The sequence below is a fragment of the Bos mutus genome, chromosome 1 (assembly GCF_027580195.1).
Source record: "Bos mutus isolate GX-2022 chromosome 1, NWIPB_WYAK_1.1, whole genome shotgun sequence".
NCBI lineage: Eukaryota > Metazoa > Chordata > Mammalia > Artiodactyla > Bovidae > Bos > Bos mutus.
The window spans coordinates 75,946,135-75,973,473 of record NC_091617.1 but is presented as its reverse complement, the minus strand read 5'-3'; the positions used below and the strand labels follow the sequence as shown (position 1 = coordinate 75,973,473).

The following is a 27,339-nucleotide window of genomic DNA, read 5'->3' as shown; positions in this document are numbered from 1 at the left end:
AGCACATCTGTCTGCTCCTTTGAGGTACACTCAGACCATACCTGTGATATCCTTCTTACTCATTGGTTAGTCCGCATGGCTCTCCTTTCTTGGATCTCCTGTCATATGATGGACTCACCCATAGAAATAAACCTTTAGACATGCTTGTCCTATGTTATGCTCCAAAAGTACTATACTTTGATTCAGAAATAATTCTATGGTGCTATTAGTAGTCGCCCAATCTGTAACCACATACAACATCCAGTACAACTTGGGGAAGGAAATAAATTAAGGTACAGCCTACATTTTTCTTGTGAAATAATCTCTGATTTCCAGATATATATATATATATGTGTGTGTGTGTGTGTGGGGGGGGGTGTGTACATGTATATGTTTGCATACATAGTGCATGCATGGTGCTCAGTTTTTTTTTTTTTTCACTTCATCTTCTCTATTCAGTTCTGATATTTGAATTTGGGATCTAATATAATGGGACGTGAGTCTGAGTGAACTCTTGGAGTTGGTGATGGACAGGGAGACCTGGCGTGCTGCGATTCATGGGGTCACGAAGAGTCAGACACGACTGAGCGACTGAACTGAACTGAACTGACTGAAGGAAGAGTTTGTACCAAAGATGTGATTCTGGGATCCCCGTTTCCACAGCTTTGTCTGTGAGCTATAATCTAATGTGAAAGTGTTAGTCACTGAGTCCTGCAACCCCGAGGACTGTGGCCTTCCAAGCTCCTCTGTCCATGGAACTATAGTATATGACTCTGTAAAGTACCATGTTGGTTTTAATGCTGACTTTTCTTCTCTTCTTAATCCTTCTAAGCATGGTTGCTTGGCTCAGAATCAGAATTTTGTAAAAAACATTTACAAAATGTGAACTCTTGGCTTTCATTCCAAATTTCCCAAGTCCAAATCTCTGAGGCTGGAGCTCCCAGGTCTGCATTTATAACAAGTGGCTTTGGAGATTCCAGTGTGTACTCAAGTTTAAGAACCATCGCCCTGGGTGCATTGTTAGCAGGAAAAGTACATTGTGAAAGGTCCCTGGGTGGCAAGCTAGCAGCCAAGTCCAGAGCTTTTCCTGTAATGGGCATGTGCTTCTGGAATTGGTTTCCTTGCCCAGATCAACAGAGCATGAGCATTTTAGATTTTAGGCCACAGGGACAGACTCACTTATGACTCAGGAAGCAGCATGTGTGTGTTGTAGCTGCCTTACACTATAGGAAATTCCATTCTTTGAGTGAGCACTTTAAAAATAAGTATTCTTTTCTCCAATTATTAATTAAAATAAGACAAATAAAGTAAATAAAATTAAAAGAATTTGTAATGCACCAACTTATGACAACTACTGACATATATGTATGTATATATATATATATACACATAGCCTTGTTTATGGCAATAAATAGACTTATATTCCACATATGAGTTTACAAAAGCTCTCACATTTATATTTACATTCTCTACTTTTGAACACAAATCAATTAAAGTTAGAAAACAAGAAACTTTAGTCACAAACGTATATTATTTTAATGTATACTTTAAAGATATTTTAGGAACACATGTATACCTGTGGCAGATTCATTTTGATGTTTGGCAAAACCAATACAATATTGCAAAGTTTAAAAATAAAATAAAATTTAAAAAAAAAAAATAAAAAAATACTGATTTTAGCCTTTTACCCTAAATATTATAACTGAATCATTAAGTGGAAAAAAGTAATCCCTTCCTCAGCTGTAACTAAAATAACTATCTTGGTAGCTGATTCTTCCTAGAGTAATGACCTGTTTCTAATCCTTTTCTCTTGTTCCTCTTTTTCTCTCTCAGTCTCTCTCTCCCTGTCTTTCTCCTTCCTTCCCTTGCATTAAGAACCACATAAATTGTTTTAAATTTTCATTTACAAATCTGTATTTTAGTGTAGAAAGATCTGTCTGATGATGATTGAATGTTCTTTTAAGTATTTTTAAAATACCACTGGTTATGGCATATTTATCAGCTTTTCTAGGACTCAGATGGTAAAGAATCTGCCTACAATTCTGCGGGAGACCCAGTTTCAATCCCTGGGTGTCTGGAAGATCCACTGGAGAAGGGACTGGGTACCCACTCCTGTATTCTTGCCTGGAAAATTCCCATGGATAGACGAACCTGGCAGGTTACAGTCCATGACATCACAAAGAGTCAGACATACTGAACTCATGCACTTTGCTTCTTCGAGCATTTATACTCAATAAGGCTACCCATTTGGGTGCAGGTGAAATTCAAGTTGCCCATGCTATATTGCACACTTAAAAAAAATTCTTTTATTCTAGCACATACAGTTTCTTTTTCAGGCATCTTTTCAAACATTGGTTCATGGGGAAAAAGTAATCATATAGGGAATTCTTGGTCATGTTAATATTTACCATTTAGCTATTTGTAGCTATTGCCTGACACTATTCTAAATGATTTACAGACACAATATTGTTTTATTTTCCCAAGCACGTCATGATGTCTGCTTGTATTGATATCCTCATTTTACAGAAACTGGAGCCCAAGCGCCTTCAGCCTATAAACTTCAGAACAAGGATTTATACCCTGAGCTGTCTGGATTAAAATGCGTACTCTTTCCCACTGAATGATGTCAAAAGGTTAGGAGCCATGGCTCTACCTGGGGCCCAGGTGCTTGGGAACCCTTTATGGGCTGTTCTGCCCAGCACTTTGGAATGCAAACTCCCTTGAGCAAGCCCTTGTTGGCATAGTTTCACCAGTAGCCTGTCTTAGGTAGTTAGCGAATATTAAAATAGGCCTAATAATAAAATAGCGCTTGGTCAACCGTGTAGCCCCCTGACTGAGGGGAGGAGGAGAATAGCTCACTTTCCCTGGAGGGCCTGAGAAAGATCAGTTTACAGGCGTCAGCATGGGGTGTAACCCTTCTTCCTTCTCTCCATCTTGGCACTGGCACGTGCTTCTTGTGACCATCATCTCCCATTAGCCCACGGTCTGGGCAGAAACCATGAACAGGGCTCTTTTTCTCCCCCACCCCAAACACGCTCAGTCCTTTCACTGACCTCAGTCCTTTCACAGCTTCTGATTGGAGGCTGGTTGCTGCAGATAATGACCTCCAAGACCCCTCTGTGGGTTACAGCCTGTTTGTTAAGACACCTGCAGCGGGGAGCAAGGAAAAGGAAAAGAGCAGTATTTTCAACATCCCCAGGAACCAGAAGCACAGAAGACTGGCAGCATTCCAGCCACCTGCATGGGCCCAGGGCTGGCAGCTTCCCATGTGTCCTTTCCAGACAGTCTGCTCGCTAAGATGAGGGATCTTCTTCAGTATGTTGCCTGCTTCTTTGCTTTTTTCTCCGCTGGGTTCTTGGTTGTGGCCACCTGGACAGACTGTTGGATGGTGAATGCAGATGATTCCCTGGAGGTAAGAAGTCAGTAGATTCTTTTACTGACCCAAGTCCATCCGACTTTTCCCTAAGCCCCCTGTTGCATTGCATTCTAGGACCAGTGATTGTAGTACTAGCCAAAGTGGATAGATTTATTCCTTACTTGCTACTTACTGAGTCTTTACATCATTAACTTACTTAATACACACAGCTCATCTATGGGGTAGGTATTGTTATCCCACTTTACAGATGAGGTAACTGGATAACCTCCCTTTCTTCATAAAGGTAAACTCATACAAGCATAATTGTGTATGCTTTCCAGAAACACCTCTTCCACTGCTGTGTATACCCAATTGAATAGCATTCCAGTAACATCCTTCCTCTCAAACAGAAATTTGCTAATCTTGAATATAGCACTAAGGATAATATGATAGACTTTCTTAAGAAACAAACATCTAAAAGTTGATCAAATGATTAAACTCAAGTCATACCCGATTACTGTGTAATGGAAAAATCTCCTTTTAAGCAGTTTCCAAATAGGATAAAAAATTCCATGTGAAACCAAATCTTTCCAGTGTGTCCCAAAGTGCAGGGGACAGATATGGAGTCAAGAAACCCTCTTTTAAAAATGAGTTGCTCTTGGGAACCTAATGTTCGTCCAAGAGATGAGTGAGCGGTTCATATCTAAAAATTTTATTGTTGTCACTAGAGAAGTTCTGAATGAAGTAATTTTGAAATTTAAATTTTTTTTCAGTGGCTATAAGAATCTGAAAGAGGTAAAAATCAATTCTTCAGAATCAGCAACTATTCATTAGCAAGGCCTCAAAAAGTGTAGGTAAGAAAAAGAAGCTATATCAGGAACTCAAATAAAGAATATATAGCAACCCACTATGTTCTCCTGGTACATCCTGAAGAGAACAATTTACTCTAACAAATGCTATAACTTTATGAAGTTTAAGAAAGATACCCGAGGGCAAGTTTTTATATTTTTTTACTAATTTTATTTGTTAAACACTCAAGTTGGAGTTTCAGATGGAAACTAATAATCTTTCTGTTTTTCTGTATATTATTATGTTTCTGTTTTATTTTTTTCTTTCTTTTAAATTGCCTCTGACTCCTACATGGCACTTCAAAGCCAATAGAGTTTTAAGTATTTCTTTAGCTAGAACTTGAAAATTATATTTCTGAAAGTTGTAATAGAATTGAAATATTATAAAGGATGTCTGTTATATGTTAGTCCAGGGTGCATTATCTGACCATGCACATAACTGATGAATGAAATAAAAAACTGTCCTTTTAACAGTACTCAGAAAGTGCAGATAGAAACATTCTGCTACCATTAGCTTGCTAGAATATGGACTGTCAGTACTAGGTGATGAATACAAAAATATGCTGGACTTGAGCACACTTAAAATTACTTTTTTAAAAATATGCAAAATCACATCTAAAAACATTCTTAAAATATTTTCTAAATCAATTTGAAAATATTTCCCCTTAAGCTGATGGAACTGATAACTTCACTTGATAAGAAATAAAAATTTTAAAAGAGTCAGACCTTGCTGAGATAGATTGGAAGTACTAGCACTTAAAGTGTCTCCTTGATTTCATCTCAGTACATACAAACAATTTGCCATCTGTTCTGTGCAAGAACACTTCTAGTGAAAATGAATGGAATGAGAAGTCCAGTTTTCTCACCTCCAGTAAATCCTTGCGAACTTTGGACTATAGTTAGTAGTTCCTAGCTTTTTTCATATATCCTGTACCTGAAATGTATCATAATAAACACTCCCCAAGAAGACTTCCCATTATAAGAACCTTTAATATTCTCTCCAGCAGTCTCTTTATTTGTCAATATTTTGTGGATCTCTCATAATAATTGCTACTTCATTTTGCAACATGTAAAGTCATAATATTATCCATAAACATCAAGATATGATACTCACTGACACAATTATACTGTTCTCCCTCTTTGCTTCCTTCTCATGGATATATATACATATATAATTGGTCCATATTAACAACTCACTTTAAACAACTATTGGAAAAAAAAAAGTTGACACAATAAAAGTGCTTTAAAAAAGAAAAAGCATAGCCATATAAAATTTGAACAAAAATGGATATAATGAATTTTTAACTTTGTTAATCTTTTATTGTGATGAAGACATCAAAGTCGAAAAATGGATTCTATAGTTCAGGATAACATAACAAACATGAAATATATGTCATGTAAAAGGTGCTCTGCTAATCCTACTAGGGGAGGCAAAGATAAAACAAGAGCAGGTCCTGCTTTTCATGAGTATACACTTAGACAGGAACAGAGATACCATGAAACTATAATAAAGGGCAGAGGCCAATTCGTATTGAGAAAGAAATGAAGTACCAAGGGAATAAAGAAGATAGGTGACTATTTCCTGTCAGGGACATTGAAGCAAGCCTCAGGGAGTAAAAGCCATTGAACAAAGCCTCAAAAAGATGCAAAGGATTTCAAAAAGTAGAAATGGCAGCAGAGGTCTTCCGAGAGAGGACAAATAGCAAAAATACAGAACAAATGTGAGTAACAGGGAGCAGATAAAGCTCAAAAACCCCTTTGCCTTACTAGAGAATACTCAAAATACAACAAAATAGTATTTTTGTCTTATTTACACCTGCCCTGAAGAGAAAAGTTCTTTGAGTTAAGAAAAAGAATAGATGCATGTGTATGTATAACTGATACATCAGTTATACATACTGATACATACTGATGATCAGAATCACTGTGCTATATTCCTGAAACCAGCATAACACTGTTAATCAACAGTATTCCAATATAAAAAATAAATAAATAAAAACATTAGGGAAAAAACGCATGGGACTGTGTCGTGCACAGCCCCAAGTCAGGCAGCAGGGGTCCTGAGCCATAATGCTGCTCCTCCTTCATTCTTGGGTCACATGTGTCCTGGAAACACTGCTGTGTGACAAGAACTTGGGTTTTGAGATTATTGTAGCCTGTGTTTGCATCTTAACTGTCTTCTACTGAGGATGTCACAGCTCGTGTTTTTGGCCCAGTTTCCTCAATTATAAACATGAAGTCAAATTCAGTTGTTTTAAGGTCCTTTTCAGTCTTATATTCTTCAACATCAGAACTCCTTGGTTATGACTCTGTCTAGAGACATGACTATGTCTTCCAGAGAGATGGCCAGCCTACACAGGAGGACCAATGGCATCTAGAGCCTCCCCAGAAATTTCCACTAGGAAATCTAATGTTAATAGTCTTCATTTTTCTGTAGTTTCATATATTCTTTCTTCTTGTTTCCCACTCTCCTTCCATCCTTATTTTTTCCTTTCTATTCTTCCTCCCTCCCTCCTTTCTTTCTCTTTCTTCCGCCTCTCATTTCATTCTCCCCTTCTTTTTTCCCCTTTTTTAAAAAATCTTTTATGCTCTACTTCCCTTTTCTTCTTTTTTTTCTCCCCTACTCTTCTCCTTTGTCTCTTTATCCCTCTATTTGTGCTTCTCGTTTTTCTTTTCTATCATCTATCATTCCACAAATGCTCTTTGATACCTATTGTCTTCCTGATACTGTAGTGGGTACTGATTATGAAAGAGGATGAGTCTTGGATCTTCCTTATGTTTCTCCCAGCATATTGGGAGAGACAGAAAGGTGAGCTGATAGACACAGTATGCTATGGCCAGTGAGTGCTGTGATTACAGGTACCTCTGAGTGGCCAGCTCACTCAATCATGAATAATAAGTGAAGGCTACCCAAAAGTATCCAATACAGACTGGAGGAACAGGTGAAAGGGCCAGAAAAATAAGAGAGTATTGCAAGCACAGGATATGATATAGGCAGAAATCTAGGTATGAGAATGCTATATGTTAATGGCTTCAGACATATTTCAGCATGGAAAGAGTGTCCAATGTAAGGAAAGACGATAGGTGCTGGATCATCAAGGGATTTGTGTTCAAGTAAAATATAATTCTTATATGAGGCTTTCCTTTATCTCAGTTGGTAAAGAATCCACCTGCAATGCAGGAAACCCAGGTTTGATTTCTGGGTTGGGAAGATCCCCTAGAGAAGGAAATGGCAACCCTTTCCAGTATTCTTGCTTGGGAAATCCCATGGAAAGAGGAGGCTTGCAGGCTACCGTCCACGGGGTTGCAAGAGTCAAACATGACTGATCTAAACCACTACCATAGATCTTATATCATAGACAAAAGTGGTTCACTCTAAGCAAACATATGTATGTGTTTTAGAAAAATCCATCATTCTGGCTAATGTGGGCATTAGAAAGGGTAAAATGAATTACACAGAGACCAATTAGGAGGCTTTTGCCATAGAACAGGAGGAAAACATTGATAATCTAAACTAGTGTGGCACCAAGCATTAAAAGTTGTGAAGATATGGGAAGCTAACGAACTTGAATTGGTGGGATTGATAATTGACTGTAAGACTGATGCACAAGGAGAAGTAAAATTTGAAATCCGCTTTCCTGTTTTGGGGCAATGGAAGGAAGGATGGAATCATTCACCTAGAGCTTAAATCGAGGAAAATTAATCTTTATGCAAAAGTTATCAAGCAGAAATGTTCCTACACCATGCCATTTCTTTTTCATTTAGGTTGTTGCACAGCACCCTGTGAGGGCCAGAGAGGTAATCCTTTGTAGTGTGGGTGTTTACAGGTTGAACCTGATGTTAGAAGGACCTAAGATGAAATCTCAACCTGCCAGGCAATAACTGTGTGAATTTAGACAAACATTTAAGGTTTTGTAAAACCACATTTCCTCTCCTATAAAGGAAGAATAATGATATGCACATTGTAATTGTCTTGTGAGGGTTAAATGAGCCTATGTATCTAAAGTATTTACCACAGTACCAGGCAAATATAAATCAGTCAATAACTGTTAGATATATTATCATCTATTTGCAGTTTATTGCTTTGTTTTTGTTCTGGAGGAGGAGATGACATTTTGTAGAATGTTCACTGAAGGGAAAAATATGAGATTTAAGTTCTGTTCCTATTTTCTCTATTGATTCTCTTGGACAAATTGTGTTCATTTCTCTGAGCTGTTGGTTTTTCCATTTTAGTTCCTATGATTGTTCCCTTTTTGTGTAACTAGGAGAATAAGGCAGAGAATAAAGACAAAATAGCATAAGTATTATACTAAATGCATTTAAAAATTGTGAATTAATAACATTATTAATATGTTATTATATTATGTGTAATTCTTCGTTATCCATAGTGAAATTGAAAAGTAGCTTCTCTACAAAGTTACTGGTCTCTCAATTATCAAAAAAAATTTTTTTTCACAAGTTTTTTTTTTCACTTTTCAGTTCAACTTTTGTTAGTTATTTACTGAGAAAATCTGCCATATACCAAGCAATGCTATGATTAAAATTTTATTAACACAAATGAAAGGTAATCCACATTTGGATTCATTTTATCTTCATAACCAGATTTTCCCCTGGGATTTCCATTTGCATTAATGATGCTACAAGTCTTTCAGACATAAGACACTTTTCAGACATGAGACAAGCATTAATGATGCTACAATTCTTTCAGATATAAAGTAAATATTTAAATTATCATAGCTAGCATATACTCTGATTATTTCTATACTAGTTGTACTTTCTAACTGATTTCCAGTTCCTTCAGCAGACATTCGAGGCTACAGATACTCTTTAATTTGCTTCATTGTCTCCTACAATTCTTAGCACCTCCTTCTAAATAATGGGACTTAAGAGGTATTTGTTAATATAAACCGAATGGGTACCTATTATGATACTTGACAAACTTACTAAAAGAATGAATAAATAAATGAAATAAAATATGAAGTACTATTTGGAAATCTCACATTGAACAAGAAGTATTTCTGTAGAAAGATCATTATTTTTTCTTAGGCAAGACTTTTCATCTTGTTGCAATTTAAATTTTTCCAATATGTGGATCTGGTTCCTCTTTTTAATCAGATAACAATAAAGATCCAGTCCCCTGAGATGCATAATAAAATTAGTGAAGAGAGTATTCTCATCTAGAAAATATAACTTTTCTTCCTGGTGCTTCAAAGGGGGAAAGAAATGAAGAAAAGGAGAGATATAAAAGGAAATTAATATTTTATAATAATTCACTCAACATAAATTGTGATCTCTGTCACTGGATAGTAAACATTGCAAAATTAAGATACCATACTTTCAAAAGGAAAACATTCTAAAATGATTAAATATATGGGTTAAATTAAATAATAAATATTACAATGAAAATACTTATATAGTCCATATATGTAAATTAGATGATATTATCATGAAGACCACAGACATTATATTTTACCTAGTAAGTTTGCATTGTCCCATTCTTGCCATTTAAACCTTTAGCCAGTGCTTCACAGCTAAGTAAGCAGAGTTAACCAAACGTATTTTAGCAAATAAATTCATGGTATGTAAATGGACTAGAAGGGAAAGATGACATTTATTAAGTTTATTTTAATCTTGCTTCCTCATCCTTATAAATACCTGTCTTGTGTTCTTTTAGGCCCTAGAATAGTAAGAAAAAGAAAATAAAATATAAAAATTAAAAGTTCAGAACTCTAGTATAAAAAAATTCAAAAGCCATTTTTGTTCAAAGTGAAAATGTTTCATGTTTTAGAAAACATTGTTTACTCTAGTATTATTAAAACTTTTGCATTTTAATAAATATATTCAAGTTAGTGCTGGAAGCCAGTAAGTTGCATCTTCAATGTTACAGTACACTAGTGTGAGGTTGGCAAAGTGGTGTGAAACTATAAGTTTCTATTTTATGGTGGTTTTTAGAAAAATATATCTTCATGACTTATCCCAGTTTTCTTTTGGCTAGTGCATTATTCTTCCTATATTTTATATTTACACATAAATCCCAATGCATATGCAATTATAACATAATGCATAGTGAAAAAGAAAAATCTTGTTTGATAGTGGTCAGCCAAGAATAAGTATTTACTAACTTGCTATGTATAGTTACTACATATGAAAAATGTGAATTACAGTATTTTAAGTTTCTCTCTTCTCAAAAGATGTATAAAATATATAGAGGCAAGACACATGCAAAATTGTAGTAAAAAGACAATGTAGGCAAAATTGTGTGTTGTTGCTTGTAACACAGAGTGATGAGAAAAGAGAAAATGGCAAAGACTAGATAGAGACTGATGGGCTGCCGTCTATGGGGTCGCACAGAGTCGGACACGACTGAAGCGACTTAGCAGCAGCAGCAGCAGGATAGAGACGCCTTAATGGGAAACTGCTAAAGAGTTTAGAATAAAAAATCCCAGGATTAAGGAATTAATTTTTGCCATTATATACTCAACTTCCTTGGTGGCTCAGATGGTAAAGCGTCTGTCTACAATGCAGGAGACCCGGGTTCCATCCCTGGGTCGGGAAGATCCCCTGGAAAAGGAAGTGGCAATCCACTCCAGTACTATTGCCTGGAAAATCCCATGGACAGAGGACCCTGGTGGTCGCAAAGAGTCGGACACGACTGAGCGACTTCACTTTCACTTTCATACTCAACTGGAAGAGAGATTATCAGTCTGGTTTCCTTAAGCCTTGTCTATGTGGTATCCTGTTCATCCTTGCTGCTGCTGCTGCTAAGTCGATTCAGTCGTGTCCGACTCTGTGTGACCCCATAGACGGCAGCCCACCAGGCTCCCCGGTCCCTGGGATTCTCCAGGCAAGAACACTGGAGTGGGTTGCCACTTCCTTCTCCAGTGCATGAAAGTGCCACCATGGTAAATACTTTCCAGAGTCAATTGAGTAGATAGGGTCTAGGCTGACATCCAATCAGCATAAATTCTTAGTCTCAGTAATAGTTCTTAGACTCCTGGATTTGACTATTCTACTCTATCCAGTCAAGCTGAAAGGACATATAAAGATCAATTGTACATCTAGTGTATCAGTAACCATTTTCCATGGCAAATTTGAAATGAGAGTTAATGTGTATGGATTAGAAAAAAACCGACAAATATTTTCTCTCAGTAAACGTCTATTGAGCATCTATTATACACTGAGAAGCAGGGGTTGTAAGCTCCTTGAAACAAGGTGCCATTCCTATCTTGGTCATTGCTGTATCCTCAGCATTAGCTGGTTGACTGACATGGGACAGACACTGAATGAATGAACATAGTCTGAAAGACAGACTTGGGAGACTGATGCACATAAATGCATATGAAAAGATAATGCAACATTATAAATGCTATAGAAATATGGACAGGTTGCTGTAGGATCCTACAGGTTGCTGTAGGATCTCTAGCTGGAGAGACTGGGAGAATCTCATGGAAGAAGACAGACTTTTGAGGCAAGGTTTCAATGATAGGCAGAAATTTGAAGACCCACTCAGTTCTTGCTAATTGTTGCTACATGGAACCAGGAATTCCAGGTGGCCACATTGGCCAGAAGTCTGTACTCATAAAATCTTTATGTTTTACTGTTGGCAAATAATAAATATTAAGAAATTTATGCTGGCTTCATATTTGTGTCTTGTACTTTTACTGTCACACCTTGGGTAAACTGACTTCTCCTCACTTCAGGATCAATAAATATTCATTGAAATGATATAAAAATTCATCATAATCAGGACTGCCCTAGTGGTCCCATGGATAAGGCTCTGCGCTTCTAAAACAGAGATCATGGATTCGATCCTTGACCAAGGACCTAGACCCCACATGCCGTAACAAGGATCGAAGATGTGTCACAGCCAAATAAATAAATAATAAAAATAAAAACCCTTTAAAATAAAATTAAAAAGTGAAAAACAAAACAGGGAAAACATTATTTACAGAAAAGTAAATGCTTTCTTTTTGCAATCGCCCTCTATGTTGTTTATCAGCCTAACTTTATGGAAGCTTTCAATTCAATGGCTAAGTCAAAGATCTCTCTTGGTAAATGTCACATTGCACTTGAAAATATATGGGTTATTTTCAAATATCTTTGGCATTGATTTCTATCATAATTCCACAGTAATAAGAGAACAGGCTCTGTTATGATTTCAATGCCTTTAGACCATGAAATTTTTGCACCTTGTTTTACATCCTCAGATACGTTCCAGTGTCTCCTAGCTTGAAGTCTATGGGAACTTGAATAGAGTTTGTATCCTACTGTTGTGTGAAAATTGTATAAATCTTAATTATGTTGAATTGGTTTATAGTGCTTTTCAGGTCTACTGTATCCTTCTACCTCTCTGTACATTCATTCTGTTAATTTTTGAATTTGATATTGAAACTCCAACTAAAAATCTTAATTTATCTACTTAAAAGATAATGGTAGTATATAGTGGAACTACATGTAACCTTGTTCTGTATTTTCCAAGTCTTCTGTAAATGTGTTATCATACTTTTATAATTAAAAAAAATTGAAATAAATAAAAATAAAAATTATTGAAGTTTTATTTTATATGTTATCTATTAATATATGGATCACATGTTAAGAGGACAAAGCTTAAATTTGGAATTGTCCATTTTGGATAACACTGTGAGATAAAATTATAGTTAATGTTGTTTTTGTCCTTTCAGTTCAGTTCAGTTCAGTTCATTTCAGTTGCTCAGTTGTGTCCGACTCTTTGCGACCCCATGAATTGCAGCATGCCAGGCCTCCCTGTCCATCATCAACTCCCGGAGTTCACTCAAACTCATGTCCATCGAGTCAGTGATGCCATCCAGCCATCTCATCCTCTGTCGTCCCCTTCTCTTCCTGCCCCCAATCCCTCCCAGCATCAGAGTCTTTTCCAATGAGTCAACTCTTCGCATGAGGTGGCCAAAGTACTGGAGTTTCAGCTTTAGCATCATTGCTTCCAAAGAACATCCAGGGCTGATCTCCTTTAGAATGGACTGGTTGGATCTCCTTGCAGTCCAAGGGACTCTCAAGAGTCTTCTCCAACACCACAGTTTTGCCCTTTAAGAAATATTAACCATAATATTTTAAGCATCAGTCTGCTTTGCAAGAACCTTTTCTTAAAACTTTAAGGATTATAGAATTGCTTGCTTCCCTCAGAGGGTAAAGAATCTGCCTGCAATGCAGGAGACCCAGGGTCAATCCCTGGGTTGGTAAGAGCCCCTGAAGAATGGAACAGCAACCCACTCCAATAGTCTTGCTTGGAGAATTCTATGGACAGAGGAGCCATGGGGTCGCAAAGAGTCAGACACAACTGAGCGACTAACATTTTCACTTACCTTTGTGCCGTTTAGAGAGTTCTTAATAAGACATTATACAACAGAAGGATAAGTGAAGACTCTAAATTTTAGGCAAGGAGGGCTTTCCTAAATGTGATAAATAACCTACAATCTTTTAACCTTGTTTTTTGTGCACAAAGGCACCTTTAAGGGTGTCTCCAGTAAGTGCTATATTAACACAGAAGTTTAGTTAATTACAGCCACTATTCTCACGTACCTTGACTGAGTGTGAATACCAATCTAATATTGTGCCCTAGAGCATTAATACCTAATGAAATTGGATTCCTTGTTTCCCCTAATGAGCTCATTGCTTTTCTAAATACGGTTATTGCAGGTAAATGATCAATAGCCTTGAAAAATGACACCACTACTGGATTATTTTGGCAAGAAAAAAATACTTTTTAGCTTAAAATAAGTATCCTGAAATGTATATCTCATCTCATTTTCTAAATAACCTCAAATAGAATGACTAAATTAGATTTCATTAATTCATTTTAGTAGCTGAGTTAGCAGGAAATTGGAGATTATTAGTCAATCTCTGATTATTAGAATAGTGACTTCAGGTCCACATAACCTACTTCAAGTTGGAATGAACTAGATCCAGTGTGTTTCTGTTCATTGAGACTCCAACGAGTAAAAGGCTATGAGAAGGCTTTTTTTTTTTTTTCTGTTGTATTATAATAGTTTAGTACAAATCATCTCTATTATATCCATTTCCCCAGGCCGCCACAGCACATTACCACAATTTGTTGACTTAACACAAGAGAAATATACTCTTGCAGTTCCAGAGGCCAGAAGTTTGAAGTCAAAGAGGGCTGCACTGCCTCTGAAGGTTCTTAGAAGAGAATAAATGCATTCCTCGCCTCTTTCAGCTTCTGATGACCTTTCAGCTTCAGTGACGTGAGGCTGCGTCACTCTGAAGTCCGCCTCAGTGGTCACATGACCTCCTTCTCTTCTTTCTGTGTCTCCTCTGCATTTCTCTTTTTTTCAAAATTTAAACTTTTTATTTTGTATTGGAATATAGCCAATTAACAATATTTGATAGTTTGTGGTGAAAAGGGAAGGTACTTAGCCACACATATACATGTATCCTTTTTCCTCCAAACCCTCCTCCCATCCAGGCTGGCACATAACGTTGAGTAGAGTTCCATATGCTATAAAATAGGTCCTTGTTGGTTACTCATTTTGAACAGAGCAGCATGTACATATGTGTGTCTCTTATAAGGACACTTGTCACTAGATTTAAGGCCACCCTGGTAATTGAAGATGATTTCCTTATCTCAAAACTCTTAATTTAACTACACATACAAAGTTCCTTTTTCCAAATAAGGTCCCATTCACAGGTTTGGGGATTAGAACATGGTCACATTTGGGGGCAGGGGCTGCCATTCAACCAATTACATCTACTTTTCTCAACTTTCATAGGGTTCATTAGTAATGCTGAACTTAGTCACTACTCAGGTTATTATGATGTTTAAGTACTTTACAAATTTTATCATTTATTGAGCAAATCACTTGTATTATGTATTTTTGTAATTTTTAATTCTTATAGTCACTCTAGCATTAGTTCCTATATAAAGACAAGGAGTTTGAGGCTCAAAAAGGTAAGATCTTGCTCAAAGAAACAACACAAGTAATGGGTGTCAATTTAAAGTCTGTTTTATCAGTTATAGTTTAAATTTTATGTGTATACAACTTTGGGCTTCCCTGGTGGCTCAAACAGTAAAGAGTCCACCTGCAACGCAGAAGACCCAGGTTTGATCCCTGGGTCGGGAAGATGCCCTGGAGAAGGGAATGGCAAGTCACTTCAGTATTCTTGCCTGGAGAATTCCATGGACAGAGGAGCCTGGCGGGCTACAGTCCATGGAGTCACAGAGTCAGACAACTTGGCAACTAACACTTTCATTTTTCATATAACTTTGTATGTTCAAATCCTCCCTCAGAAACTGATATATTAGATTTCATACGATGAATTTTCTGTATTAAATTTTTAGTCTCTGTGGTGTCTCAGATGAGATGTGTGTACTAAATCACTTCAGTAAAGAGCCTGCCTGCAATGTGGGAGATCCGGGTTCCATCCCTGTGTCAGGAAGATCCCCTGGAGAAGGAAATGGCAACCCACTCCAGTATTCTTGCCTGAAGAATTGCATAGATGGAGGAGCCTAGAGGTTACAGTCCATGGGATTGCAAAGAGTCGGACACGACTGAGGGACTTCTCTTTCAGCTGGCAGTAAAGTCTTATTTGCTGCACAAAACAACTTCAAAGCAGAACATGGGGCAGGGAGTTTCATAGTACAGTTATCCTCTGATATAATTTTCTTTTGCAAATAAAAATGTGCTATATTCCTTTCTTCTCCACATCAGTTATAATCTCCCTGCCTTTCATTTCTGTTCCCACTCTGCTCTGTTATTTATTCTTTCTTTAAGAAAAACTTTATGCTTTCATTTTCCAAGATAATTTGTGTTTAAATCTTACTAAACTATTCCCAGATTGCCAAAATAATGTGAATCTGTAATTAAATCAGAATAAGCAATCATATTAGCTCTGTTCCATATGCAACAGTTCTGTCAAGATTACTTGAAAACATTTCCTGTTGGCATGTTTATAATTCTAGGAAATCTATTTTGACTTACAGCTTATAAAGTATGAGAAGTTTCAGTACACTGCTACCTTTTAGCTTTAAAGTGGATCTTTAGAATCATCTGTACAACATTTCTAAGTAGTAGTGGTTTACAACTGTCAGGTTTATGAAATTAATGTTCAGTTTGTTTATATCCACATCATAGCTTAAGCGTTTGTAGTCTGTCAGTGGAGCAAGGGTGAAGTCGTGTGGTCTTTATATTTCATTTATTGTTGTCTTCATGTAAAACTTTCATTGACCATTATTTTAAATTTATGAATTTCATGTATAATAACATTTTTCTTCAAGGGATTCATCTTCATGATGAAGAAAAATTAATGTACTTTCCTAATAGAATCAAGATGCCAACAGTGATCATCTATTGTTATATTGATTTTTTTTTTGATAAGTAAATGTCAGCATAGCAAAATGAAATGACTTGATGATGGAACCAACCATAGGCATCTGAATGTGTTTAATTCTGATTTTATCCATCTTCAGCATGACTGATTCCCCCTCCACTCCCAAATCAGGAAATAAGCCTACTTTCTGCTGAGAAAAGTCTTTATTGTTAGTGCTTAAGAGAAAATACTCTAGAATATATGGTTTTGTTGTCAATGAAATGCAGATCACCCTTGTAAGCACTGGTCTCATAACAGCTAAGTTCTTCCTTTGATCAAGGTAAACTGAAGTGTGTCTGCCTGGCTGTTTCACATGTTGTCTTCTCTGACATCTAGGTGAGCACAAAATGCCGAGGCCTCTGGTGGGAGTGTGTCACAAATGCTTTTGATGGAATTCGCACCTGTGATGAGTATGATTCTATACTTGCTGAGCACTCCTGTACGTATGCCTTACACATCCCTCCTTGTCAGGGCAGGAAGACCAAAGGAAATTGAACTCAGGTTTCCATGATGTGTTTTTGTCTTCTACTATACTATAGTAAGGTTCTGTTCAGTTCTAAATGTTTTGATTAAAATTTTAGTTTATTATTTCTGAAATGTGAATTGAAGCATTTTTAGGATATTTAGTCTTTCCCCATATATTTATAAATTCCCTTAGGGTAAAATTGTTACCTTATTCAGCTCTGCTCTCCCACAAATAGTCTGTTGTAGTGCCTTATACACAGTAGGCTCATACTTAAAAAAATGAAATTAATTCTTTAAGGGCAGTGATTTTTATGATTAGAATTGATAGGTTGGATGAAAAGACTTCAGAGAAGTCTTTTAGCAATGACTTAGGTCAGATAGAAAGTTTACAATATTTCAGTGAATGATTTGCTAAGAAAGAGAGAAGGTCGAGGCAGAGGGGCAGAGACAGAGACAGAAGAACAGATAAGGAGACAAAGAGATAAGCAAAGAGACACAGACTGTGGGATCAGGGAATGAAAAAAAATCAGATATGTGACACATTATTAGCAGATATAAAAAGCCAGTTCCTTCAGCTTCTCTACCTTTAGCTTTAAATTATAATTAGGTGTTAACAAGGCCCTTGTTTCTATGAATAGAGACTTCACAGATTGAAAAGCCTTATTACTGATTTCTCTCCACTCTTCTCCATACTATTTATTTATTTAGAACATCAAATTGTGCTAAGTACTAGTGCAGTCATTAAAGCAAATTTGTTTTAGTCTCTTTCAAATAAAATGATGGGTGGTGGTACAACATGGCAAATTCTTTTCTCAAGATAAATGAAAAGTAAACCCTTAGAATGTGACTTTTCCCCTGGACGGCTATTTTAGTCCAGGGAAAAGCACTTAAAAGGAGTTGTGCTCTAAAAACAGCATTCTCTGCCATTTAGGATTTGAGTGCCTGGAATACTTTTTAACATAATTCATAAGGCTTTTATTTCATTTTTTTGGCTAAAAAAAAACCTTTTATGTTTTTTCTTTTTCCTTGCACTTAACCTAGTTTTACATAGAACGAAGCACAATTTGGTCAATAGGAATGAACATTTGTGTTCGTGTGAACACTAGGTTATTCTAGAAATTCAGGGCTAGGTTTAGAACTGAGAAGAACAGAAAGATACAATATTTCCAACTTTCAAAATATTGTTATGTACATTTATGCAAGAAGACAATAAAATCATTCATAGGATTTGAATGATCTCATACTACACAGAGAAAGCCACTGTACTTTAATATGGTCTTGTATCTTTTGCCTATACTATTTCACATTTTCCTCTTGATATATTTTTATCTATTACTTTTAAACAATATCCTAAACAATCTCTTAATATTCTTTAAAAATTCTACCATATGCTTAAAGACAAAAGAGATAAAAATGTGTTCTAAGAAACTAATGAACTGTGAAGATGTTACCTATAAGAGCGTAGGATTTTATTTTTAGTCTTTGATATGTTTTATACAATCACAATTAGATCACCTTTCTCATTGCTCTTGTCTACTTAGGGTATTTAGACTCAGATGCATTTTTTAGGACTCTGTTGATACTGTTAGTCTGAGTCCATCTCATCCCTTCAAATCAGAGTATTTAATATTCTGGTAGCCAAATCCAAGACAATCTCCAAAAGGAGATTCCTGACTGGCCAGCATTAGCAACCTACTTAGAGAGCTGCCTTCTTGAAAGTGAACTAGCTATATGGTCCTTGGATGGCACCATAGGAGTGAGTCCTCAAGTTCCACGGAGCATCTGAATCACACTTGGTACGGGAGTCTAGGTCAGACAGGGGAAGACCAGGGCCCACAGTGATTCCAGGGCACTCTATCCAGATGACAATCCTGGCCCTGTTGACCTAAGTTTCAAAGGGGACTTACAAAACTTCAAGGGAAATACTCCAGAGTGTGGGACCACTTGTTTTGGGGTGCTGAACAGGAGGCTTACTTGTGTATACCCATTTGAGGATCAAGGAGATCTGTCAAAATATAAAAACTATCAACCTAACAAGTTACATATTTTTCTCTTTCTTCAATTTTGAAAAAAAAAATGAACTTCAGATTTGGCCTAAATTTGAGTCAAATTTTTAAAAATATCGTCACTTTTTGATATCTTAAATATTCACCTATTAAGGTACAGATTGATTTTATGCATTGATTTCCTTTCTTAGAAGGATTATGAAAATATTTTATATTTGAAATGAGGAAGATTGGCCACATTTTTACAGGCAGTCTATAACTAAGTAGGTCCTAAAGTGGTCTCATCATTGGGGAAAAAATTATTTCAGTAAAATGAAACCCCAAATCACTATGAAAATAAAACATAATTACTATAACATCAAAGCAATAAATTTTATTACTCCTTTCCACTAGCCAGCTAAAGCACCAATAGTTCTGACTTCAGATAATTAATCCTCCATTAGTGGTAACATTATCCTAGTTTTAGTTTAGTATCACTGAGACTCACAATTGAGGAAACTTTCACAGTTGACGTTCCCATTACAGATGACTGCTACTATTCCACTTCTATTTCCCTGATCTTCTCTTTCCTAGACTTTCTGCCAAATATTCTCATTGGTGATGGCTTTAAAATATGTGCAGTTGACAATGCAAGGTGGATAGACTAATGCACAGTGTTGGCCAAGAGGGGTCACAACATAAAGGAATTAAACGAAAATACGATTCTGGCTTCCAGAAATAATCTACTTAGTAACAGAAGTTCCTTCTTCTTCTAAAGATCTGCTGATGGCTCCCACCTGAATTGGCGTGAGACATCTTGAAGTATTTTATTCTTCTCGTCTATATCAAATTTTAACCAATTATTTACATTTTTCCAATAGAAATTCAAACAAATATAGTGATTAATTATTTACTGAATATTTATTGGGTATCTTTGGAAGAAGACATACTCTACTTTCAATATAGCTTTCAGCTAATACTTGTGAACAAGACTCATTCCAAAACAGGAGGCAAAAAGAGAAATAGTTATTTAGTCTCTGCCATATGCCAGGCATTTTGCTAAGAGGATCATAATAAGCAGTGCTTAAACAAATAATGTTTGTTTAAACAATTAATGTCAGTAGTCTTATAATACTTTGGATTTTATAAAAAAATTAAATAAGAGTATTTATTTTCAAGTTCATGCACATTTACAGTGTGATTGTATTCACTGGGCATGTGTTGATGTATGCAGTTGCCTTTTTTCCTTTGGTGCACCTCTATGTATTAACATGTCTCCTTCCTCTGATTATGCTGAAACCACATGCTCTGATCTTCTAGTGAAGCTGGTGGTAACTCGGGCGCTGATGATTACTGCAGATATTCTAGCTGGATTTGGATTTATTACTCTGCTCCTTGGACTTGACTGCGTGAAATTCCTCCCTGACGAGCCATACATCAAAGTCCGCATCAGCTTTGTTGCTGGAACCACGTTACTAATAGCAGGTACTGGTCTGGACTAGTGATGGGGATAAAGATACTCAACTAAGGTTTTGGGATGAAGAAGGGTGTTGTTCTGAAAGAGTTCATTTTAGGATCATATGTGACTTACTTTTCTAGAATGAAGGAATAAGGAGCACATCTACCAACTCTGCTTTCCTTAGTTTTGTAATCAGATATTAATCTTTGGCTAATATCCCCAATCAAGGTTTTTGATGTCCTCAAACAATTTTTAACCACTTAAAAAGTATATAAAGCTTTAAATTTTTAAAAACTTTTTTAGTGATTATTCTTGAAGTTAAATCCTAAAGTAAGCCCCAAGCTGCCACCACCTTGCCTGTACATATCCTCACCAATTCTTTGCAATGACCTGAGTTGTATCAGTTGGAGAAGTTGTATAAGTTGGAGAAGGAAATGGCAACCCACTCCAGTGTTCTTGCCTGGAGAATCCCAGGAACGGGGAAGCCTGGTGGGTAGCCGTCTATGGGGTCGCACAGAGTCGGACACGACTGAAGCCACTTAGCAGCAAGTTGTATCAAGTTATTCATTAGACTTTTCTCATGTGCCAACTCATATGATCATATCTGTAACAATAAACAAGTATGATCTTATCTTCACTTAAGCAGAGAGTAAGTGGATGTCTGAAGACATAAATCAAGCAAGACTAAAAAACAATAAATCAAGACGCACTTTATATGGGGTTTATTAGTGAAACAGCAAAATTGATATTTTCCTGAGGTCAGCCATTAATTTCAATTTAGTCATCCTAAATAAAACACAGTGTCTTTCTTGGATCACAATGCAAATTGGGAGGAAGTGCACTGTGAAAAAACCAAAATGTACGAAGATTGAAAACTGATGAGTTTACCCTCCAGAGTGAAAACCGTCTTCTTTTTTGGTAGCAGCAAACAGTCACCAAAGCAAATTTAAGTGGGAACCTGACTGGGATGTGAAGGGTAAATTGATGAGAATTTTAAAACTAAAAATACTTGGAGATATGTATATATGTGTAATGTGGGACTTTATGCCAGTTAACTTAATCTGTCTCCTTTTCTTGGTCTGCAAATTAGGATAAAGACCCAGCAATAGTATCCATTCTTAATTGTTACTGTAAAGATCCCAAAGTGGGCAGAGTAAGCTCATAGCAGAAAGTCTCACCCATCACATGGTCAAAAATGGGACCTCCCTGATACTTTCTCACAAGGCCCTAAGGATCCTTAGATTACACTAAAAAGCCACAATAATTTATTGTTTTTTTTTTTCTTTTCAAAATATCCATTCCCATATCCAGCTTAGTGAAAACATAAACCTTTTGTATATAACAATATACTTTGTTTAGCAAATTTAAACATCATTTAATGCTATGCAATTTTGTTCTAGAATTCAAGACATCACTAGATAATCTACTCTATTTTTCATAAAATATCAAAACTAAATTTAAAGAAAAATAAGTCAATGAAGAAAATTCCTGCAGGAATGGCTAAAAAGATGACTGAAGTAAATCACCCAAGATGACCAAAGCCTTGGAATTATCATTTGAAATTAGTATGCTATATATATATATATATATAAAATCTGTTTTAAGTTTAAAAAAAAAAATTTTCATGCTAAACCTATAGGTCGCAGTATTACAGAAAAGATGTAGTTATTTATGTCCTGTATTCTAAAGGTTATTATGTGTTCACGATCAGGTCCTTCTTAAACTTGTTGCATTAAATAATTGTGAAAAGAATGCAATGAAATTGTGACTTAAATGGAAATCACAGACTTACTAGGAAAAAAGGTGAGAGTTTCTTGGGGGCTTACAGATTTCAGAAACACTATTTTCATATAAGTTTTTGTTCTACAACTGCCCATGATATTTTCTTCCAATCTGAGCCCTGACATGCAATTTATACCTGTAATTTGTACATGTGAAAGGACTCTAGTTGCATCATTTCAAACCAGTCAATTTTCAGAAAGGCAAATCTGTGAGGATTATATTTTATTTGAAATAAACAAAATTCTTAGTCTATTCTTACATGGTGGGTGTGGTAGATAAATTTTCAATTTCTACTTCAGTTATTTGTTTTTAACCCCAAAGCACTAAAATTACAGGTGCTGATTTTGTAGTTGACATAACTTCAATCATGGGTCTGGGTGGTGGGTCAGGGGAGTCGTAGACTACTCTTAAATACAGCATGATAGAATACTCTTAAATACAATACAATAGAATAACTTAATCTTCTTGGATTTATATTTGGAAAAGACATGAATTATTTTTAGCAATTTCTATTTCTTTCAGGTGCCCCAGGAATAATTGGCTCTGTTTGGTATGCTGTTGATGTTTATGTAGAACGTTCTTCTCTGGTTTTGCACAATATATTTCTTGGCATCCAATATAAATTTGGTTGGTCCTGTTGGCTTGGAATGGCTGGTTCTTTGGGTTGTTTTTTGGCTGGTGCTATCCTCACATGCTGCTTATACCTGTTCAAAGGTAAGGACAAAATAAAATAGCACACTTCCTTGCCTCCAGTGTTATTTTTCCCAACCTAATGGAAACACATCTCACCAGCCCAAAGTAATATTGATAGCTTGATACTTATCTATTACCATTAGAAATTTCTATTGTTCAAGGACAACTGATTTGTAATACTAGAACCTTACTATCCAGTTAGTGATATATTTGTTGAAAAAGGCGGGGGGCGGAGCAGATACAATTGTGTCCAATACCCAAATAGATATTGATTATTTCAATGTGTCATTATCTTATACATCTGATTTCACACAACTGACTAAATTTAGCTCTAGAGTTAAACAGAGAAGTAGATGCAAAGTCAAATCAAATGTATCCTTGTTAAAGAATGTAATGTGTTACTATTAGGTTACTAAAATGTCACTGAAATAAAACTAGGAAATTTGTCTTCTCATAAAAAAAAATAAAAGGAAATTACTTGGCTGAATTTTAAATCTAAAAACAACTTTCAGGTTAAAACTCTTAGATTTTCTTCTAGGGTTCTTAGATGATTCCTTCTTAAAATATTTATATTCTTGCCTCTTTGAGAGAAGAATATATAATTACATTTTCCCGAAAGTTTACTGAGCCATAATTATTTTTATATCGCTACATTTATCTCTTCTGAACAGATGTTGGACCTGAGAGGAGCTATCCTTATTCCACAAGGAAAGCCTATTCAACAACAGCTGTTTCCATGCCCCGGTCACATGCGATCCATCGAACACAGACTGCCAAAATGTATGCTGTCGACACCAGGGTGTGAAGTGACATGTATCAGTCTGTGTATATATGTTGTTTAACTAATCAGTGAGTTCAAATTAACCAAATAGCAGGCCTATCCAGGAACAGACATCTAGGCCTCAAGTCCGACTAAATTAATTGCTCAGCTTACTCAAAAAATTAGTCTCCTATTGCTTCTCCTTCTCAATTATTACTTTCTTCCGCATTCTTTTACCATCTCTCTCTCTCTCTCTCTCTCTCACACACACACACACACACACACACACACACACTTCCCCTGTATTTGATGATAAGGTTGCTGGGATACAAAAACATTTGCTGTGATTTCTATATTGCTATGAGAGACAGTGACATGGTGGTATTAAAATGAAATGACTCTTTTTAAGAATGGACAGAAACTTTCAAAGGAGGCCAGAGATTCTAATCTTTGAAGGGACTGACAAGCTTTTAGCTCTTTCCCTGGCTTTTGGCTCACTTTTTGTATTCTCCACTGAATGAGTTATTTGATAACTCTGAAGAAGATGATTTTTCCAAATTCAAACCAGTATATCAAAGCTTACCATTGCTCTGATTCTGTTAAAATAGAAAAAGAAAAGAACAGCTCTATGTACCAGCCACTGGTGGGAGTTAAAGATAAAAAGTGCCCTCACTATGCTCTAAATGTCAAAAGCAAATGCTGAATTAATACCAAATTAATATCAGAGTCAGTGCTGACTTTCTTCCTCATTAGCAACATAAGAGATCTGTGTATTATTTTATCACTACTCCAAGTTTGCTTGTATATTGTCGAACATTAAACCACAGCAGTTAATAGCTAAACCAGGGAGTTCACTTAGTATTGATTGATTGCGCATCTCAATGCCTTTCAGGAATGAGCCATATTAGAATTCACTGATTCGGGTGTCCTCTCACCCCTGGATTCTCAGTACCCAGCAAAAGAGCCAACATATGATAAAATGTAATAATTTTTTTTTGCTTGAAAGCAATAAAGGCTCACAATTCTCTACTGAAAAAAAGTCAATTTTCCTCACAAAATATGTGCTTTTTGAAAAAACAGAGTTATATATACATTTAAAGAAATCAATGAAAGATTGCTAATGGATTTTATTCACATACATAATATAACCATTCTTCAGTTTTTAAACTGAAGAGTTTTTTTAAAGCTATAAAATTTTACCTTAGTTTTTCTGTTTCCTTGAAAGTCACATGATTAGCAGTAATAGTCATGCAGTACCTTAACAGATTATAAAACCAAACCGAAAATTAGTTCTCTGGAAAATGGAAATACAGTTGTGAATTTCTGAAGCCCTCAAAAGAAGTGTTTCCAATTTTAAAAGCTAAATAATGTAAAAATGAGATAATAGCATCTTGTTCATATATCCTTGAAAATGATGTTCATACTTCACAAGCATCTCTTTACCAATATCTCAGGAGAATACTAGTCTAATCTTAGAATTAAGAGTGATTTATTGATTCACTTTTACTTCATGGATGTAACTACTGTTTAATTGACATTTAGCAAAATTAATTATTATGTTTATTAATTATATGGGTTTTATTCTAAGCATTTTAAAATTTATTTTGTGTTTTTTACTCAACATTGGCATTTAAATTTTTTATTCCCACATTTATTTTATGATTTATTGTCTGTCATATTTTGTATATTCTATTAAGTATCTTGAAGTATTTCTGTGAAAAGGCAGGGTAAAATTAATTAAATGATTAATTAAATTTTAGAGATACAAAATTTTCCCTCCTGAAAGTTTTCATTTCTATGAGGAAATATTTCAGAAGATTATGGAGATAATTGAAATCTTTGACTGCTTTGAATTTTTTTTTCAATAAAACCATTTGCATATCCTGAAAAGCATTAGTAATGTTTTGAAAATTCCCTTGGGAATCTTTATTCCTAATCTATAGTAATTCAATGAAGCATCCCCAAATAAAGCAGCTGCTACTGCTGCTGCTGCTGCTAAGTCGCTTCAGTCGTGTCCGACCCTGAGCCACCCCGTAAATGGCAGCCCACCAGGCTCCCCCGTCCCTGGGATTCTCCAGGCAAGAACACTGGAGTGGGTTGCCATTTCCTTCTCCAATGCATAAAAGTGAAAAGTGAAAGTGAAGTTGCTCAGTTGTGTCCGACTCTTAGCGACCCCATGGACTGCGGTTCACCAGGCTCCTCCATCCATGGGATTTTCCGGGCAAGAGTACTGGAGTGGGGTGCCATAAAGCAGCTAGTGAACAGCAAAGCAAATGTCAAATTGTGAAGAAGCGATAATTCACACAGTGATAGATCAATATGCTTGGAAAGAAAAAATAATATAAGCCCAGAATATATACACATCTGGTTATTAGATTGAAATATTAAAATAGCCCACTCAATCTGAGTACTATAATTTAATCATGTCCTGTCAATTGTGATAAGAAAAAATAAAAAATTATAAAATGGAAAAATAAAAAATTTATAAACAAAAAGATTTAATAAAAATTTATAAATTTATAAAATCTTTAATATCACATTTTAAACTGAAATTAGCCTTTTGTTATTAACAAAGTTATATGTGTGCATTGTATAATAGAAAGTTGGAAAGCACAAACAACCAAACTTTATCTTACTAAAATATAGTGGGACCATATGCTCTCTGCCTATATCACTACTCCTAAAATCCTATTGAACATCTGCACATTCTTCCAGATATTCTGTTTATGCATATATGTACAAAGATAATGTATTTCTTTTTTAAGAGTGCATTCCATATGTGTGGCTTTTTAATCAAATTGTCCTCCATTAATTATCATTGTCTTTTCATAGCAATAACTTTTCATCTTATCTAACACCCACCCAATCCATGTTTAAATTTACCCAAGTTTCTCAACTGTACTACTGATTTCTGCAAATCAGTATTTGCATTTCCTCTGGTTGTTATGCCACTCAAGGCTCTTTTAATCAAGCTACATTTTCTTTCACCATTCCCTAATTTACTTAAAAGAAAAAAAAGCTGAACATTTTTTCCTAGTTTTTTCTATCTTCTGGATTGTCTCTGGTGGTTATTTAGCTTGTTTTTCTATACCTTGTATCTCCAGCAAATTGAAATTTAAATCAAAATGCTTTGATAAAATCAAGTTAAATAGTTTCTAAAACATACTGTAGGTGATGTGAAGTGTATTTGGAGACCTAATATCTGGTTGATTTAGACATAATTATGCTAAAGTTGTCCACTGGATCAGGGTGATGCTTATCTGGTTCCTCCACTCTTCAGTTGTATGTGTTTTTCCTTTAGTGACAAATACAAGTGATTATTGTGGTGTTATTTCAGAAATTACAGAAATATTCTATTCTTGATCAACAATAATAATAAGTTTAAAATAATAGTTTTTAAATTGATAATCTTTATTGGAGTCAATACATTGCTTACAGTTTGTAGAAAGATGGTTTTCTAATTCTATTCTATCTTCATCTGTAGTAAAAATTCTTTTGTAAAATAAGCCTTAGTTTCTTTGAGTTACTCTGAAAAGGCAGGATAAATGGTTAAAATTCCTCCCCTTCATTTGCCAATTCATGAATACAAAATAAAGTTAGTTTATTAGTGAGATAAAGTAAAAGTGGGGGGCATTAATAATTAAGTCAGGTCT

The 27,339-nt window shown here is 35.6% G+C and overlaps 1 protein-coding gene across 1 annotated transcript; it reads left to right on the top strand.

Moving 5' to 3' along the window:
- Positions 1-3,220: 3,220 nt before the first annotated feature.
- On the top strand, positions 3,221-23,731 carry CLDN16 (claudin 16). The gene is made up of 5 exons (XM_005897672.3): positions 3,221-3,391; positions 16,879-16,981; positions 20,313-20,477; positions 22,756-22,947; positions 23,598-23,731. Exons 1-5 carry the CDS (start codon positions 3,221-3,223, stop codon positions 23,729-23,731), a joined length of 765 nt encoding a protein of 254 aa, XP_005897734.3.
- The last annotated feature ends 3,608 nt before the right edge of the window (positions 23,732-27,339 follow it).

Coding starts and splice junctions, on each gene's coding strand:
- CLDN16 (XM_005897672.3), top strand. CDS start 3,221: ATGGGCCCAGGGCTGGCAGCTTCCCATGTGTCCTTTCCAGACAGTCTG. Junction 20,478..22,755: donor AACCACGTTACTAATAGCAG/GTACTGGTCTGG, acceptor TATTTCTTTCAG/GTGCCCCAGGAATAATTGGC. Junction 22,948..23,597: donor CTGCTTATACCTGTTCAAAG/GTAAGGACAAAA, acceptor TCTTCTGAACAG/ATGTTGGACCTGAGAGGAGC.